This window comes from Podarcis muralis, chromosome Z (genome assembly GCF_964188315.1).
Source record: "Podarcis muralis chromosome Z, rPodMur119.hap1.1, whole genome shotgun sequence".
NCBI classification, from domain to species: Eukaryota; Metazoa; Chordata; class Lepidosauria; order Squamata; family Lacertidae; genus Podarcis; species Podarcis muralis.
In genome coordinates, this window is record NC_135673.1 from 47,113,066 (window position 1) to 47,132,050 (window position 18,985).

Consider the following 18,985-nt stretch of genomic DNA (forward strand, 5'->3'; position numbering starts at 1 on the left):
ATTCTGGTGAATGTGTCTGCCAATTGAGTATGGGAGAAGCTTTGACCCCGTGGCAAAGGTTGCTGTGCTGGGTGCGGTCATCATGCCTGCTGGTCTGGGCCTAGTATTGGAGATAAAAGTCCATGGTTCAACACATGCTGGTTGCAAAGCTTAAGCCTGGGGCAAGTTATGGCACAGCGACTGTGTCTGAGCACAGTGTGGACTGCATTTGCCACACCAGTCAGTCCATGCCGTGAGTCTTCCCCTCACCGCAGGTGTTAAGTTGGAGGTGGGAGCTCCAAAAAAAAATAAACGGTTCTGTTATGTGAGTAAGGATCATAAGTTGGCCTGCAGAAGGACACATCTATTTAGTTCAGGACTTGCCTCCCAAAAGGAGCCACCACCCAAGTGCTCTCATTGTACAGGGAGAACCAGCTCTGTCTGTTCTGATGGTGGAAGTTCTGTTCTTTGCTAGTCTGCCTAATAGCTGTTACTAAACCTATTCCTCAAGGGAATAGTTTGTGTGTGTTGCATCTGGCACTCTCCACTTCCACCTGGGAAAGGAGGTGGGACCTGCTCCAGCTCCAGCTCCAGCTTCACCCAGGAGCAGCTGAGAGAGAGCTGCTTCTGAGATGGGCTTGTTGCTTGGCTTGAGAAGGAGCTGAAAGCCAAGTGCAGCAAGGAAATCCAACAGATTAGCCACTTCTGGGGGCACTGAAGTGAACAGTTGATGTATTTTTGGAAGAGAGAAAACCCCACTTATTAAAGGTGGAGGGCGGAATTATCAACACATTGAGTGACTTTGCCAGTGGCCAAGCTCCCAAAAGTGTTGGCAGCAGTGATTCCATTCCTTGGATATACAGTGGTACCTTGGGTTAAGTACTTAATTCGTTCCGGAGGTCTGTTCTTAACCTGAAACTGTTCTTAATGTGAAGTACCACTTTAGCTGCGCCACCGGAGCAGGATTTCTGTTCTCATCCTGAAGCAGTTCTTAACCTGAAGCACTATTTCTGGGTTAGCGGAGTCTGTAACCTGTAGCATCTGTAACCTGAAGCATATGTAACCCGAGGTACCACTGTATAGTGAAAAACCATTTTGCAAGCCCCCGAAAGCTACCCAGCAAGCCTTTTCATTTTTTAAAAAGCAGTGAAATAACTGCCTTGTGCCATTGGCATGATTTAGGCTAGTGTGACAGCAGAGTTGGTTCGCTTTGCTGCCTGTAATTTCTCTCTTGACAAATTGGGAAAGGGGAGGGTGCAAGCAGGAACAAGGAAGAGGAGCCTCCCCTTCTGCTTTGTGGAGTAAACGAGTGAGCAGCTGTGGTTCAGCCAACAGCCGATGACTCCTTGGGGCAGGCTGCATTCCAGCACAGAGAGCTTCTCTTTGTAGGCCAGCACATTCCATTTTTTTCCTCCCACCAGCAGGACTGGGAGCAGCCTCTGCCTGCTGCCTCTGTCAAGACAGCCGCCTGCTCCCTGTGGTAGTCAAGGTTGGTAGCTGCATTTGCCTGTTCCACCCTCAGGAAGCCGAGCCAGCTGTGACCTACAGTCTGGTGCTGTACATAGCCAGATGGAGCCTATGCAGGTCTGTGGCAAACATGAGCTCTATAGACTGGTCTGATCACTCCAGTCAGCCAATCAATGTCTTATCTGCAAAGTTGCATGCTGTATCCTGAGGTGCTTTTAAACCTCAGCATTTTGCATAAAGAAAAATAATCCTAAATCATGCTAATACAGAAACTTGGCTCAGTTAAGTGTCAGTGTAGCCAAGGAAGGGGCCAAGAGCTGCGTATGTTACTGGGGGAAAAGAGTTAAAAGTGGGTATTTGTAATGGAATACTCCTGCAGGCCCCATGGCCTCCTCCGGCAACTGGAACAGCTACACAGCATTCCTGGGAAGGTGTTCTGGGACTCACAGCTGCTCTCTTGTGAGCACCCGGTAGCAGAGTAAAGCAGCGCAGACAGAGGTGAGGAGGTATCTGGGCATACCTACTTTATTTCTACCAATTGCAGATTAAAGAACATAACAAACAAACATAACACGTATGAGAGGAGCAGCCCTCATACAGACATCCTGTCTTGTCGCAAGACAGAGCCAGAGCAGAAAGAAAAAGTGCAATACTGCAGTACCAGAGACAGAAGTCACACAGACAGGCTTCGTTTCTCACGGAACAGAAAGTAAACAATAGGATCAGATGATCCTTAAAATGGGAGGAGTGAAATACTAACAGTTTGCATACATTCTTCTCTTATTTTACTTATACTTTGCAGTTTAGGTCAAGGATGGGGAACCAGATGCTGACCTCCAACTTCCACCAGCCCCTGTAAGCACTGCCAGTGGTCAGGGATAGTGGGAGGGAGGAACTCAGAAACATCTGGAGGAACACAGGTTCTTCATCCGAGCCTTAGACACAGGAAAGGAGACAGATGGGTTTGGGGGGAATAGCTTGATGGAAGGGATGGGGAATGTGACTTTTTAGTTGCTGTTTGACTCCCAGCTCCCATCTGCCCCAGCCAGCCTGTCCGCTGCCCAGAAATGATGGGAGTTAGAGAAAGATAGAATCGGGATTCAAGATGACCTGCACAGATTGGGGAACTGGACAAAACAACCAACCAACATGAATTTCAGCAGGGTACAAAGTCAGGCACTTAGGCAGGAATCATCAGATGCACAAATATAGGATGAGGACATCTGGTTTGACAGCAGCACATGTGAAAAGGATCTAGGGGTTAAACTTGGTAGATGTCAAGTTTAACATAAGTCAACAGTGTGGTGCAGCGGGGGGGGGGGGAGCCAATGCAATTCTAGGTTGCATCAAGAGAAGTCTAGTGTCCCGATCAAGAGAACTAATAGTTCCAATCTCTTCTGCCTTGATCAAACCATACCTGGAATACTGTGTCCAGTTCTGGGCGCTACATTTTAAGGACATTGACAAGCTGAACATGAGCAGAGGAAGGTGACCAAGATGATAAAGGGTGTGGAAATCAAAATTTATGAGGAATGGTTGAGGATGTTGGGTATGTTTAGCCTGGAGAAGAGAAGTCCGAGAAGTGATATGATAGCTGTCTTCAAATATCAATTAAGGGCTGTCACATGGAAGACTGAGCAAGCTTGTTTTTTGCTGCTCCAGAGCATATGACCCAAACCAAACTGCAAGAAAGGAGATTCTGACTAAATGTTAGGAAGAACTTTCCGATGGTAAGAGCTGTTCCATATTGGAATGGACTACTTCAGAAGAAGATGGTGGGTTCTCCACTGGAGGCTTTTAAGCAGGTTGGATGGCCATCTGTCAGGGATGTGATTCCTGCAATGCAGGGGGCTGGACCAGGTGACCCTTTGTGTCCCTTCCAGTCCTACAGTTCTGTGATTCTATCCTTGGTTAAATACAGAGGAAAGGCCCCTTTTGCACATGAGTACAAAAGGCCCCAAGATGGTAACCCTGTCATTTCTAGTTAAAGGGGTTAGGTCCTAAGCTAGATGGATAAATAGTCTGACATAAAGTATAAAGAAGCATGCTATGTTCTCTGTGCTTGGATGAGAATAAGGTTTTTCTCTCCTCAAAAGTTCCATGATTGGTGGTGGCAAGCAGCAGCAGCAGCAGCAGCAGCCCAGATGCTTCCAACAAATCAGCAGTTATTGGAGATGCGGTGCCACCTGGTGGTCAAGAATTCCAGGAGAGATTTCAACTCCCACCCAAACACAATACGCAGGACATTCCCCATCTGGCTGGCCAGGGACATGTTTTCACTTATGTGAGCACTGGTACAGTCTGTTATAGTTAGTGCTTTGGCTGCTTAAGCAGTAGCCCATCTCTGCTTGAGGTTAAGTGGTAGCACATTTTGGCAGAGCTGTAGCTCGTACAGCTTTTGACTTCAAGCCTTGTTTGCCTCTGGAGCTGCATTATTGCTTCATTCCCATTGTGCCATTGAAGTCAGTTGCGTGACACCTTGCCCTTAGCAGCTATGCTGAAAGTTCAAATGGGTCTTAAGGGCAGCCAGATAATTGTGTGCCCTTTCCGTGAGACGTCTGCTGCTGCTGCTGCTGCTGCTGCTGCTGTCTGAACCTAAATACCTCTTAGAAGCACTGTGGAAAGTTTCCTGTTAAGCGGGTTCAGATTCCATGCTAAGCATTTAGTATATAGCTTCCTCCTTTAAGCTGTGCCATCCTCTCCTTCACCCCAAGATCTTTGCCCATACCAAAGCAACATTTGCAAGCCTATGTTTTTAATAAAACTTGGACTGCAACATCATTACAATTTATTTAAATCAACTCACTTCCAAAGCAGGTTAATTAATCAGCAAACTAAATCTGCACACCAGTAAAAGTGTTTTGAAAACAATAAGTATGCTTTCCCTCTAGAAGAGAAATTGCTTCTTAAGATGGTGCTTTGTCACAGGAAGCTCTTTCATAAAAATAAGCCTACTGCCCAGTTATGCAGGTGTGTAAGTCCTATTAGCAGAGACTTAGGGCTGCAACATTTTTTGCAACTTCTGATCTTTATCAAAACAGCAGCAGCTCCTTCAGCTTATTAAAAGAACCATGGTGAAGTTTCAATAAAAGATCCTTTCTTGTGCTTGATGCAGCATCCCTCAAGGCTGTCTGAAAATCTGCAGCCAAGAAAGGAACCTCTTTCAAGCCCTTGGTCTCAGGAACAAGTAGGAACTATCTATAGCACTCTGTACCTACAGAGAAACAATCTTTTCACATGCTCTGCGGCCAAACCTTGGTCTTGTAAACTGGTTTCAGGCCCAGATAAGCTGATGGGCAGCAACTTTAGCCTTGCCTTTTTGTGGGGATTGGTGGCACAAATGAGTTCTGCACAAGGAACTTTGCCACTTGCCAGATTGGGAATGCTGGGCCCTTAGAAGTTGGTCCCTGACACAGCAGAGGAGGGTGTAGCATGGCAACGTATGAGGTAGTTTACTGAACCTCCAGGAAGCATTCTGCAGTTTTTCACACCCTGCATATTTTGGCTTGGTTCTACCTTAGCATAACACACAGGGAAGAGCCTTGGGGTTATGTGGTACCCATGGTTTACTGAAACGAGTGAAGATCACGAACCACAGCTTGAAGCTGGCTTCTCTCAATACATCACAGTTAATACCACAGTTTGTCCACCCTCAGGTATAAAATGAAAAATTGCAGTTTAAAGTGGAAGCAGGCGCTTGGCACAACTACAAGGTGATTGGAGAGGATGGGGAAAGTGTACGAGCCTGAGACTTGTAAATGCTTTTTTTTCTTTAATTAAGTGAGGTTTATTCAAAATGTGGTCGTTAATTCTGGTTAGCTAACAAAACACTACTGTGCTGCTACCACCAGAGCTATACCCGGAACTTCTTTTATTCAACATGTCAAAAGACTAAGAAGTTTGCTCTTCCCAATAAAAGACACAGTTTTCTGTGAAGAATTCTGCAAGGGGTTCTGGAGCAGGGGAAAGATCTCAAAGTATCTTTAAAAGTATGCCTGTTTGGCTAGAAACACAGGTAGAACAGATTCATGGGGAGGAAGGGGGTGCCTCCCTTCCCTACAAGGCACTGTTGCACAATGAGATACAACAGGTTGGCACTTTTGACACAGACAAAGCAGGTTGGGATTTGGAAGGGATGGCGTCACTCTTGTGGAGAGGCTGGCGCTGGGCTGATCAACTCTTGTATATGTAATGTTAAGCAATGGTTTAGTGTAGCTCTATGCTAGATCACAGCCTATAGCAGCCTTAACCAAAGTGATGCCTTCCAGCTGTTTTGGATTACAACTCCCATCTGGCTGGAGCTAATAGGAAGTGCAGTCCCAAATTGCTGGAGGGCACCAGGCTGGCAAAGGCTGAATGAGAGTCATGTTTGAGATGCAAAGTGCCTAGCTGCAAGAAAGCATGTACTTTCTCTTCGCCCTTGTCCTCCACACCCCTGGAACAAGAATTGCAGCCTGACTCAGCTTTCTCAAATCATGCAGGGTCTTTTATTGATAACAGTTTCAGAAGCATGTAAGAAAAAAGAAAATTTCTATCACCTCCCAGACCAGGGACAACACTTAAACCTTCAGCTGGAATCTTCAGTTCTTTGCCACAACTGGTACAGTCCTTTCCTGGCAGTTTCAGGATCTAGGCCATGCTGAGAGAGATGATTGCAGGATAATTGCAGAAGTCCTGCTGTGCTCCCCAGAGGCTATGTGGTGGCTGTGCCTCTTGGCTCCAGGGGGCAGAGGCCCCCACAACCAGGTCTCAGCAGCAGCCAGAAGCCATCCCCAGAAAAGACATTTTGAAAGGTGAAAACTGCCCTGCCCATTCACCAATGGGAAGGATGGGGTCTCTGCTCCGTTTGTGCTGATATGTCACTCAGACAACAGGCTGTGGATCTTTGTCAGGAGCACATCTGAGTCATAACCTGGAAGAGCAGAAAGGAAAAAGAAGAATGTCAACACAGGAGATCCTGAGTAGGGGACTACTAGCTTTATGGTCTATTCATTGTGGGCCAAGGTGTTTGTATGTTTTAAACAGTCAGGCTCCACCTGCAGGATCATTGTGGGTGAGAACCCTTAAACTCCTTCGAAGAAAGGTGCAATAGAAATAACTGCAGCCTCTGCCCACTGATAGAGTTGTTGAATAGAGTTCAAGTCACCCCTGTCAGTTTGCAGGTATCCCAAACGATGGTGGAAAGTGGATCGCTTTTCTTTGCACAGCACAACACACACAAAATATAGCAGAAATATCACACCGATCTGAAGGCCCAACGTCTCCCTTTACCTTGTGGCTCTTTTCTTCGAGACCATTTTCTGTAAGGGGAAGAGGGGTAATAAGTTAGCTCAGAGACAGGTGTGCCCTCCCACCCTCCGCTTCATCGCTAGTTGTGTCTGTGGTTCTGCCAGAGACAAGGGAAGTATTTTGATCTTGGTGGAATAGAGGAAGCTAGGATATATCACACCAGCCATTAGCCATGTTGCAAATACAGGGGGATTATTTTACCCACAACTTATTACCAACAATTCCAAGAAAAAGAGGAGAGCAACCATCCAATGGAGCTCAGGAACCTGAAAAAATATTTTAGGTAGGTCAACAGTGTCACTCAGTGTTGAGGCCATGTTTGGATCAGGGAAGAGCAGGGCAGAGGTGAGGTCAGGGCTGCAAGGACACACCAGCAAGACTGGCAGATTGGTCCATGACATCAGGTGACTGACAGGTGGGTGGCGCCCAAGTGAATACACTTGTGCATTGGTTTTCCTAAATGCCCCCTTGGTAGGCAGAGCCCAGCCCATGCTGTGAAGACATGGCTATATAGCAGGGAAGGCGATCATCAGTGGCCCCTACAACTCCCATCAGCCCCAGGCAGAATGGCTAATGGTCAATGAATCACGGGAGTGCCACAGGTTTCCCCAGCCCTGCTATGTTAGGGGTTGGCAGCTGCAGGATGCCCTGCCCATGCAGAAGGGAGCTCTTCACACTCTACTCACTTCAACAAGAAGAAGGCCCAGACAATCAGCAGAAAGGAGACACAGTCTGTCACAATCCAGATCATTTGGTATGTGGCACGAGGCTGTGGAGAAGGGAACATGGGGAACGGAGGTCATTGGGGTGGGAGAAAGGGCAAACGGGCAGCTGCCAGTTTCCCTGGGAAGCTGCCTACACAGGGGTGGTGGTGGTGGTGGTGGTGGTGATACAAGTCTAGTCCTTCCCTGCCCCTGCCAGTCTTACCAGTAGCCAGAGGGGGCGCTCCATTCCCTGCAGCACCTGGCAAGCGTTAGTGGTGACAGAGTTGGCTCCTGCGCACCACAGGATCGAGAAGAGCCACGGGGCGTTCACCACGTACAGGTTCACAGAGATGTTGTCACGGCGATACTCCCTAGGGAAGAAGGTGGGATTCATGGCACCAAAGCAGAATAGGGAAACTCCCGTGAAGCCTCTAGGGAGGAGAAACCCCAGTGCCTAAGATACGCTGAAGGGAAAAGACAGGCTCCCAGAGGCAAAGGCAGAGAGGGAGACTCGGAGCGTAAGCCCCACAGTTTCCACCCACAGAGTTTGCTGTCGTGTTCTGGGACGATGTTCAGGGCTTATCATCTGGGGTTAGATATACACTGGTACCTCAGGTTAAGTACTTAATTCATTCCAGAGGTCCATTCTTAACTTGAAACTGTTCTTAACCTGAAGCACCACTTTAGCTAATGGGGCCTCCCACTGCTGCCGCGCTGCCAGAGTACGATTTCTGTTCTCACCCTGAAGCAAAGTTCTTAACCTGAAGCACTATTTCTGGGTTAGCGGAGTGTGTAACCTGAAGCGTATGTAACCTGAAGCGTATGTAACCCGAGGTACCACTGTATCCTTTGCTCAGCCCAAAAGGGTGCCAGATCCCCTGCATGCCCTGTGTGAGAGCATCCAGCAGACAGTGGTGGACTTTGGGGTCTCAAGTTTCAGCGGCACCCTGTGTGACACCAACATTTGGCACGCACACACCCTGGCCTGCATTCTAAATAATGGTTGCAGTGCCACCGAGGCTCCACATCCGGTGTAACTGAACTGGTTGTGCTCCCCTAAATCCACTTCTGCTGCAGATACCATTCTATCAGGAAGTCCATTCTGCACCATGTTGGAATCGGGCCTTTAGTTTGGAAGTATCTCCCCTCTGGAACTCCCTCCCACTGCATATCAGAGGGGCACTTTCTCTATTGCCTTTTCGGAACCTGCTAAAGACATTCCTCTTTCAACAAGCTTTCTAAGTGGAAATCTTTATCCTGGCGATTATCTGGCTTGGATCTGCATTGATTTTGTGCATGTGCTGTTCTAAATTGTTCTCCTTTATGTAGGATTCTGTCCAAAGTTAGTTCCACTCAAAGTGATCCAACTGAAATTTGTGGACGTGATTAACTTGGGTCCATTGATTTCAATGAGCCTACTCTATATTTCCAAACTTATTCATGGAGTAACAAAAACTTTAGACTTTTTTTTTTCAAAAAGAAAAGACGTTGTCTCAGGATGCTCAAACTATCTTTGCTAGCCAATTCTCTTTCCTTGACCTATGCCTGGGACAGACACCAACCTGCCCCACTGTCACCGCCCTCCCTCCTGCGCATCGCTCCCCCCCCCCCCAACTAACCGGATTTCAGTGCTGCTCAGATTTTGGTAGGGCAGGTTAATACGCATAAGGTCTTCTGTTTCATTGCTCAGCTTCTTCCGGCCATAGACCTGCTGGAACCTGGGCGCCCGCTGCTTCACCCAGTCTCGAAACTCATCAGGGAGCCACAGGATCTGGGAAGGAGGGAAATGGTAAGCAAGAGATCCCTCCTCACTCCCACTGCTTCATGGGGGGCAAGACCTACAAGAGAGGACTTGCTGTGCTCATTAGGCCAGACACTCCTGTGTAGATCCCGTTTTTGTTAATAAACAGCTACTTGCTCTATTTGCTCAGTGTGATTTACTGCTGGCTTGATCTTGCCTTCCTTGTTGTTTGCATTCAGGCAGAATTTCTCAAGGCAAGCATGCCAGCCTCATCCCTGTCCACCCACTTTCCCCACCAACTCCAAGGGGAAGCCCACTGTGTCCTGTCAAGCAGTGAGGACAACTCACCAGCTCCGGGGAGATGTCTGAATGGAGGATAGTCTCCACAGTGACATTGACGAGGTCCTCGTAGTGGGGATCCTCCTCGGGACGCAAGTCAAACATGACGGACACGTTGTGCCTCTTGGCCTCAACCAGCAGCTGCTTCAGAGACAGAACACGCTGTGCCTGTGCCAAAGCTCGTTCTGCCTTTGAGAGGCTTCGTGCTGTGGGGAAGGGCGGCTTCTGGTAGGGGGCAAGAAGGGAGTCAGTGAGAGAGGACATCATAGAGCCCTGCAGCTCCAGGCTTCTCCAACCCAGGCTTAGTTCCCCATTGAGACTGAATAGGCAATCACCACCCATCCATTTTTGCTGCATGCAGTCAGATCTAAGGATCTTGTTCACTACAAGGGAGAATAATGAACACTGAACCATTCACTCCTATGGGACAAGAGAAAGTAAGAGGGCAATTGCACTTGAGAGAATGCTGTTTCCATGGTCTGGGACTGGTAATCACAATAATATTCATTCAACAAAATATTTAATGGTATTCAGCATTGCTCAACAAACCAAAATGTAAACATAGAAACAGTTTATTGATAATAACCATTTTGACAAGCAGTTGCAAAGCAAAGCTATGTGATACAAAACAAGAACCAAACCAAACCAAACCAAACCAAACCAGAGGCCTCTTGAAAAAGAACAGTGTTTTGAAAGTGTTTGAATAAGCCTCCCTTGGGAGAGAGTTCTGAAGTATCAGGGCTGCTCAAAGAAAGCCCTGGTCTTTTGTGAAGGATACTTACCTTCACAGTAAGACAGAATTTGGAGCAGGACCACATCAGGATATCAAAGGATTTACCCAATTAGCATGCAGCCCATGGAGCTCTGCTACCTCAGAGCAGTCATCTGCACAGCCTATTGAGCACACGGGCTCAGTAGGGATCAGATCATCAGCAGCAAATACCACAGCCCACATGCCCCTATTGGATTCATCAGATCTGGTCCTATTGAGGGACTAAGCCAGGCACCAATCACCTTTCTGGGCCCACAGGAACATTTGGAATTTTGAGAAAGTACTATGGGCACCTGTCACAAAACGTTGGTGTGTGTGAGTTGCAGGGAAGCATGGCGTAATGCAAATTGGCTGCCACCCCTAAAAGAGCAGAGAAAGCTGAAGGCAAGCCCCTGCCAGCATCACTGGGAAGGGGGGGGGGAGGCATCTTGACAGAGAGAAGCCCTTTGCACCTCTCCTCTGTTCAGAATGGAAAAGAGGGTGGGTGTCCAATTCTGGAGGGTATGTCCCATGTAGGAGAGGCTGAACTGGTGAAAACAGGGGCTGAGCAGGAAGAGCTAAACGTCTCCCATGTATTGCGGATTTTTGAGCAGATATATACTGAGATCTTTGCGGGTGCTGTAAAGGTGCAGATGGGCACAATGGAGAAGCCCACATTGGCAAACCCAGGTCTGTGTATTCTGGTAGCCAGATATACAGCACCTTCTTGTCTGTTCTCCATCCCACACAACAGGAAATCATTTCCCACCCTATTGTATCCCTTCAGAGAGCAAATGCCCAGGGAGCAACCAATGCTATTCCACTCATGCAAGTCAGCCCAGCAGCACCCATTTCACCCCACCAAGCTTGCACAGGGCTTGACTTGGCCCCACCACACAGCTCTCACCTGAAGAAACCAGCTGCCAGCATCAAGTTGCTGCAGCTGCGTCCAGTTGAAGGAGCTGGCATTGGACTGGGCTTGAGCAGGGAAAACCTCTTGCACATTTGTGGTCCGGATGAGCTTCTCGTCATGCATGATGAAAGGGACCCCATCGGCACTGCCAGGCGAGAAAGAGAAAAAGAGCTTGGTCTGGGGAATGGATTCATCTCTACTGCCGGAGGGAGAAGTTGCCTTGGGGGACCAGGAAGCCTCCTCATCTCCCACAGACAGCTGATCTGCCACCTCCGCTCCCCTTACCTCACCAGGACATCTGTCTCCAAGACGCTCACTCCATAGTCAACTGCCTTCCGGAAGGACATCAGAGTATTCTCAGGTGCAAGCTGGATGGAGATTAAAAATGGACATAAAATGACAGGTGCATTTGAAGGACAAAGGTAGTAAGGTTGGTGCTGGATGGCAAGTAATGCTTAGTGGGGACATGGGAGAGGGCCTTCTTAGTGGCTGCCTCCAAGCTTTGGAAGTCCCTCCCTAGAGAAGCTAAACTGCTGTCTTTCTGCTAGCCAGTGAAGACTTTCTTGTTCCAACAGGCCTTTGGGAACTGACTGCTTTTAATGAAAGGGATGGTGCTGTGCTGCTTTCATTGTAATTATCTGCATAGATTTTTGTATAATTTTAATTCTACCAATGCTAAATCGTATATTAATGATGGATTTTTCTATGTCTTTTCTTGTTTTTATCTGTAGGCTACTTTGAGTCCTTTTGGGGGGAAAGGTAGAATATAAATCTAAGAAGAAGAAGAGGAGGAGGAGTGGTGGTGGAGGAAGAGATAAGGCACCTCTGGATCCCTTTAGTCAGTCTCCCTGTCCCCAGTTGGATATGCCACCTATTATCCTGCTTCTTGCTGTGCAAAGGAGGTGCTGGCTACTCACCATGGGAGCTCCACGGTGCCCGAACAGAGCTGGCTTGGGGGGCAGCTGGCTGTACTCCAAAAGACAGGGGGAATCAATACCCAGTGGGGCTAAGTACAGAGCAAACACTGCACCCAGATACAACAGCAACAGAAGAGTTCTGAGGACTGTGGAGAAACAGACAGATGGAAAATGCAGGTAAAATGCAACGGCAGTCTTGGAAGAAGATAATAACAAGCTAGACCTTCATTACTAGCATTGAGAAGACATTCCAGGTAAGATATCAGAACTGGGCCCCCAGCTCTTTGGGATCATCCTAGTCTCTTCCCACCAGTGAGGCTACTTGTTTCTTCAGAGTGGAACTCTAATAATGCAATGGTGCCACCTGCTAGAGCCCTAAAGAAATATCTGAGCAACACACTGCAGCATGCAGTGCTGCCAATAAACAAGACGTAGGGCCCCTCCATACTGGCATTTTATTCAGAGTGTAGTCTGCAACATGCTCTTGGCACAATAGTGGTGCATTAGTGGTGAATTTAGTCTGCTTTGCTAGTTGTTCTGAGATGCTTCCCCACTGCTACTATGTCATTCTTGTCTGGAGGGGCTATAAAACGACAAAAGTGGGACAACTTTCCCCTCACTCTCCCAGTTTTGGTACAAATAAATAGGATTTCAACAGGATATGCACTGGCTGGAAATGAAGCAGTATGACTGCCCCAAACATTTGCAGGTGCAAACAGTATTTGAAGTGAGATTGTGTGTAATTGTCCGAGTAGCCTCATCACAAGCACAAATAATCATGAATGAGTGGTAAAAAAAGACACTAGGGCTGGATCGACACTGATCTGGAAAACTATATATTTCCCAATGCAAGTTCTCATTGGCAACATTTCGCTGCTCTACAGCGCTGTCCGGTGTCACATTTTAATAACACATTTCTAACGTTTTAAATGATGAGGGTAGATTAGTCCTAGGAGGGACCCCGTGTGGCCTTTGAAACATTGTCCAACACCTAAGGAAGACTCCGAAATGGCTGCTGTAGGGGCCTGTACTGGGAGAGAACAAGAATAGCTTTGGCCTCCCTGGTACCTGAGCAGGATGTACGGTAAAAGCAGTCAGCCACTGGCCAGGCAAGCAGTGTCATGCCCACCACAGCTCCGATGTGCAGGAAGGGACCTGTTGCCTGGCAGGGCAGAAACAAGAGTTAGCCATTGGTTTGGAGTTTCCAAGAGAGTCATATCAGGCTGCAGCAACATGGAACAAATAGAGCAGGTAGAATGAAGGGGCAATGCCAGGGAATAGGCTGGCCCTGAAGCTAAGCTTTTAACCCAGAGTTCCCTGCAGGATAATGGCAGAGGGCATCAAGGGCTGGAGTCCCCACCCAGAAGGAAAAGCCACAGTTAGTGTTAATTGCTGCAAGATGCTTTCACAAGGAATGACTCATAAATTAAATAAGTGATCTGGAAATTAAACTGTACTAAGATTATAAGCTTTTGGCAAGAGGCGTTGAGGTTTATAAATGAACTTCTTTATGGCGATATAATCTTAACCACCAAATATGTTTTACTGGAGTGTCTGAAATGCATAGCAAATGTGGAAGGTTTGGAACTTGCAACACTGCAGCCAGAGTAGCCACAGCAAGGAACTGGAAATCAGATAAACCAGCTGACATCTTGCAATGGTAAAAAAACATATGGAATATATAGCACTGTTGACAAAACTTGCATGTTATAAAAGAGATGCTGAAGGATGTGCATAAAACCATTTTTATTGAAAAATGGAGTACTAGATAAGGTTGAACATTCCAAAACAATGTTCAACCTTATCTAGTACAGTATTCTCGGTCTTATAATTTGACATTTTGCTTAAAATATAATAATGAGCAAGGATGCCTGATTATATAATGCTCCTTAAACCATAACTGACATTTTGTATATACATGATATTAAGACATTATATATCTATTATTTATTTTTGTAGCCCCTTTATTTTGTGATATAAAACTTGGTCAAAATGTGCAAGGGTGTTCTGTGTTCCAAACAACTTTGCCTCCTCCTGTCTGGTCTTCATCAGCCATAAGAACCACCCCACCACCAGCAGATTGCCTGACTTGCTTCGTACTACCTGTACTGGGTAGGATGCTAGAGGGCAGGGGGTATCAGACTTTTCCTGGGGGTCTACCTGTGCTGTCAGTTGTCTGGCCAACAAGGTCCAACAGGTGCACAAGCAACTGTTGCTGAATGTACCCACTGGCTTGGTTCACAAGTTAACTGCTGTGTAGAAGCTGCTATGAATCATTCCATGTTTCAGTTGCTGCTGCAAGCGATGCCATGCGCAGCAGCTCAGCAAGAAGGGAAGGCAAGGAAAAAACCACAACCTGTGCCAAAATCACATGGCAAACACTTGTTATATCCCCAAAGCTCACCATTCAATTCATTTTTGGGCAGCGTTCATGTGGCAACTGTGCCATGGCTCATATTCTCTGAGATCATGCCATCAGCTGTGGATTCTTACCTGCAGGGAGATGCGGGCACTTTCCCACTGCTCTTCCCACTGAACCTCCACCCCCACAAAAGCAGAAGCCACCACAAGTGCCGTCAGGATCAGAAGAACCTGGAAGGAAGAGAAGACGGCATCAAGTGCCTGGGGGAGAGGACAATTGTATTCAAGCCACTTGAAGAGCTTTATTTTGAAAAGGAGGCAGTATGTATAGACCAGGGGTCGGCAAACCTTTTCAGCAAGGGGCCAGTCCATTGTCCCTCAGACCTTGCGGGGGGCCAGACTATATTTTGGGTGAAAAAATGAACGAATTCCTATGCACACCAGGCAGGCCCCACAGGTAACCCACAGGTGCATTTTAAAAGGACACATTCCACGCAAGAGCACCATGCAGGCCAGACAGCATTCTGGATGATAAATATTAAAATTAAAAAATTTTCTTACCTGCACTGATGATAGTCATTGTTTGGAAGAGGGGGTCCTTGCCTGGGTTTGGTGCTGCATTGCGGCCTGCTGGGCCTCCTGCTGCTGGCACCTCTTCTGCGCTTCGGGGGTGGGGGCCCCACCCTCCCTCTTTTCCCTCCCCCCATAAATCTCTTGCCCCCTCCCCCTCCCTGGGTAGTGCCTCTTTTCCTGCCAGCGCCACCTCCTCCCCCTGCTTTTCCTCATTCTGAAGGACGACTTTGCATAAGAACATGCGGCAGCGTCCCTCTTTTTTGTCTTTTCCCCTAGGGAGCTCAGAAAGCGGCTGGGCCGGGTTAACGACCCTTGCGGGCCTGATCCGGCCCGCGGACTGTAGTTTGCCAACCCCTGGTATAGACTGTCAAGACCTTTCTGCAAAGACTGTACCACTTTGGTTATTTTGTACATTGTTGCTACTAAATGCAGGTCTTTAAGGTCTTTAAGCAGAGGCTTGACAACCATATGTCAGGAGTGCTCTGATGGTGTTTCCTGCTTGGCAGGGGGTTGGACTCGATGGCCCTTGTGGTATATTCCAGCTCTATGATTCTATGATTCTATTCTATGAAATAAAGCTATTGGTTTCTCACCATTCTGGAAAAAAGTGTGCTTGCTTTGGCAACACATCAAAAAAAAATTTGGGGGGGGGGAGTGAAAAGTTTGGAGCTGCAGGGTTCTGTTCTGGGCCTAGTGTTCTTGAACATCTTTAGAGAGATTGTTTTGCATTTGGAATGGGAAAGTAATCAGTTTGCTTGTGAGTGTTTGAGAGAGAGAGAAAGTGAGTAACAGAACATAGAGTCACAGAATGGTAGAGTTGGAAGGGATCCCGAGGGTCATGCTGTCCAGTCCCCTGCAATGCATATATTGGGGTGCAGTGAGGCTTCTCTCTGGGGAAGCTGATGTGTGTATCCTTTTCACTTCCACCTGTGCATGTTTGTAGGGAATGGTGAATATGTCAGTTTCAGTTTATTTTAGTTTCCTATTTTTCTAGTCTTAAGCTCAGTTCCCTACATTTCCAAATCAGTTACAAGTCCTTGTGAAAAGCCGTTAAGCATTTTAGTGCGTATTTATATGTACACTTTATGCATTTTTGAACATATTGCTTGGCTGGAGAACTACACATAAAAAAATAGAGAAATGTAAATTTCAAAGCACAGCAGTATTTTGGTTCTCACATTGTAGTCATATTTCTATTAAATGTGAGGTGAATCAATTTTTTCCTCCATCCTTACAAAACATTGCAAGCCCCCAGTGTCCTCTCCCCTTCAATGGTATTGTTACATTAGCTCATTACTGACTTTATTGGAAAAATATTTGTTAGTTTATAGCACTGGCTTTATTGGAAAAGTCTGGAAATCTGTGGTATTTTTTGCTTACAGTGCCTTATCGTTTTAATTGTTTGGTTTTTATTCTGTAAATTACCTTGTTATCTTATAATAGAAGACAGTTTCTAAACATTTTAATAAGGAAAATAAACTTACATAGTGCCATCAATGTGCAAGGCACTGTGCAAAGTGAAACCCTGTCCCAAGGAGCTTACAGACTAAAATGTAACAGGAGAGGACCACCAGGCCGTTTTGGGCCAACCACACCCACCTGTCATTCACCTAACATCAAAAGACATCAGGAGAAGAGATCTGTTGTACTTTATCTCAGCACTAAGTGCAAAAATAAATAAATGCATGCTCATTTGATACTGGGAATCCACCTAGCTAATGGTGTTGATCTGGTGTGCACCAACATTATGCAGCAGCAGCACAAACTTTTGTGTACGATTGTGCCTTCCACAAAGGAAACCGGTAAGAAGTTGGAATTGCGCTTGGGGCAGGGGTTTACCTTGTGTATCCAATGGAGCTTCAGAGGCTGGTGCCAGAGCTGCAGGCAGAGTGCCAGAACCTATAATTAAAATGGGAGAGTGATGTCACTTAGGACCAAAGAGCCCACTTTGGATTCTGGGACAAGGACTGCAGGAGGACCACATTCTCATACGAAGATGAGGGTGTTGACACCACTCAAAAATGAAGAAAAGCCATAACTCTGCAGTTAGGCAACCTGCTTTCTATACCCAAAGCCTTCAGACCTGTATTCTGAAAGTTGGCAGATACTTTCCTATTTGCATTACAAATTCCACTGTCACAAAAGTCTCAGCCACTAACCACTAGACATCCTTCTCAGAACCTTTCTTCTGGCTTCTGAGATATTCACTTATACAGTGGTACCTCAGGTTACATATGCTTCAGGTTACAGACTCCACTAACCCAGAAATAGTACCTCGGGTTAAGAACTTTGCTTCAGGATGAGAACAGAAATTGTGCTCCGGCGGCGCAGCAGCAGCAAGAGGCCCTATTAGCTAAAGTGGTGCTTCAGGTTAAGAACAGTTTCAGGTTAAGAACGGACCTCCAGAACGAATTAAGTACTTAACGCGGGGTACCACTGTATACGTTTTAGGCTAATCTTATCCAGCTGATGGAGAAGGGGCTGTGGCTCAGTGGTAGAGCATCTGCTTTGCATGCAAAAGGCCCTGTGTTCAATTCCAAATCTCTCCAGGCAGGGCTGGGAGAGGCACCCTCTCTGAAGCCCTGGAGAACTGCTGCCAATCAGTGCAGAGAAAACTGAGCCAGATGGACCAGCAGTCTCACTCAGTCCGAAGGTATCTCCTAATGTTCCTACTTTGTGTGTGTCTGTTTTAAAGTACAGTGGTACCTCGGGTTACATACGCTTCAGGTTACATACGCTTCAGGTTACATACGCTTCAGGTTACAGACTCCACTAACCCAGAAATAGTGCTTCAGGTTAAGAACTTTGCTTCAGGATGAGAACAGAAATCGTGCTCCGGTGGCAGCAGGAGGCCCCATTATCTAAAGTGGTGCTTCAGGTTAAGAACAGTTTCAGGTTAAGAACGGACCTCCAGAACGAATTAAGTACTTAACCCGAGGTACCACTGTACACTGGTATTCTCAATGTGCTGATTTAACTTTCTCCCAAGGAGCTCTATTAAGTTTTATGAAATGTTGGGCTTAGATATTGCTGGCTCTCCCAAAAAACTGGAGTTCCCAGACTTAATCACATACTAGCAAATTCAGATAGATAGGTTTGTCTTGTGTGACAAACCCGCTTTTCCCAAAGACCTGACTTTTTCTAATAAGGAAAGTGATGGGAAAATGTGCTGGAAAGTGTGGGATAACCCTTGTTTTGATGCAACATCATGTAACCTCTCCTCTAACAAATCAGGATAAATGCTCTACAAAGAGGTTATATGAAACAACCCTTAGTAGACAGAACAGCATGTTCCCAAATGGGTTTTAAGAAGTTTATTTCCCCCCACCCCCCAACCACCCCAAAGCGAGACCAGGGAATTCTGGAGGTACGGTGTAAGTGTCCTGGGAAAAGAGCCAAATAAAAAGGGTGTACCAGGAGCAGTGAGGAGAAGGTGACCAGAGTTGTTGTTCCACACAGCATCACCATCGACCAGTCAAGCCACCATCCTGTCTTGCGGAAAATGAATCTGTTGGGCAGGGGAAAAAACCCGAGGTGAGGAAGGGTTATGACAAAGGTAGCTGGAGAGAATCTTAGGGGGGGGCACCCTGGGCCTTCTACTCACTCATTGAGATTGTGGAAATCATTGAGGGTGACAAAGGCAAGGTAGAACCAGGCCAGGGCGAAAAGGCACACGCAGAAGACGAAGAAGAACCAGGCACAGTCGCACTGTGAAGAGGAGGAACAGGTTAGAAAATGAACCACCGGCAGATGCACCTCAATAGGTGGCTCTTGACTCTTGGATGACACACCCTCTGGCCTGGAAGCCCCACTTGCAGCTCCAGATGTGCAAGGCTGGCTGTGGCTACATGGAGGGCATGCCCTAGGCACATGCTTTAGGTGGTCATCTGTGAGATCAGACAGGAAAGTACCCATGACAGGTTCCTTTTCAGTGACATTGCTGTGGAATTT

General features: G+C 46.9%; 1 protein-coding gene across 3 annotated transcripts in view; it reads right to left on the reverse strand.

Annotated features, from left to right (window-relative positions):
• Positions 1–5,910: 5,910 nt before the first annotated feature.
• Positions 5,911–18,985, reverse strand: part of GDPD2 (glycerophosphodiester phosphodiesterase domain containing 2) — a 31,397-nt gene continuing 18,322 nt past the window's right edge. For all 3 annotated transcript variants that reach the window (XM_028715263.2, XM_028715261.2, XM_028715260.2), the window contains 14 exons: positions 18,639–18,742; positions 18,449–18,542; positions 16,874–16,933; positions 14,594–14,692; positions 13,169–13,262; positions 12,101–12,246; positions 11,469–11,551; positions 11,178–11,328; positions 9,529–9,744; positions 9,059–9,210; positions 7,663–7,810; positions 7,422–7,504; positions 6,718–6,746; positions 5,911–6,358 (listed from right to left, as the gene is read on the reverse strand). In XM_028715263.2, coding sequence (XP_028571096.2) covers positions 6,306–6,358; positions 6,718–6,746; positions 7,422–7,504; positions 7,663–7,810; positions 9,059–9,210; positions 9,529–9,744; positions 11,178–11,328; positions 11,469–11,551; positions 12,101–12,246; positions 13,169–13,262; positions 14,594–14,692; positions 16,874–16,933; positions 18,449–18,542; positions 18,639–18,742 — 1,512 coding nt within the window. In that variant the 3' untranslated portion in view covers positions 5,911–6,305. The remainder of the gene's footprint in view (positions 6,359–6,717; positions 6,747–7,421; positions 7,505–7,662; positions 7,811–9,058; positions 9,211–9,528; positions 9,745–11,177; positions 11,329–11,468; positions 11,552–12,100; positions 12,247–13,168; positions 13,263–14,593; positions 14,693–16,873; positions 16,934–18,448; positions 18,543–18,638; positions 18,743–18,985) is intronic.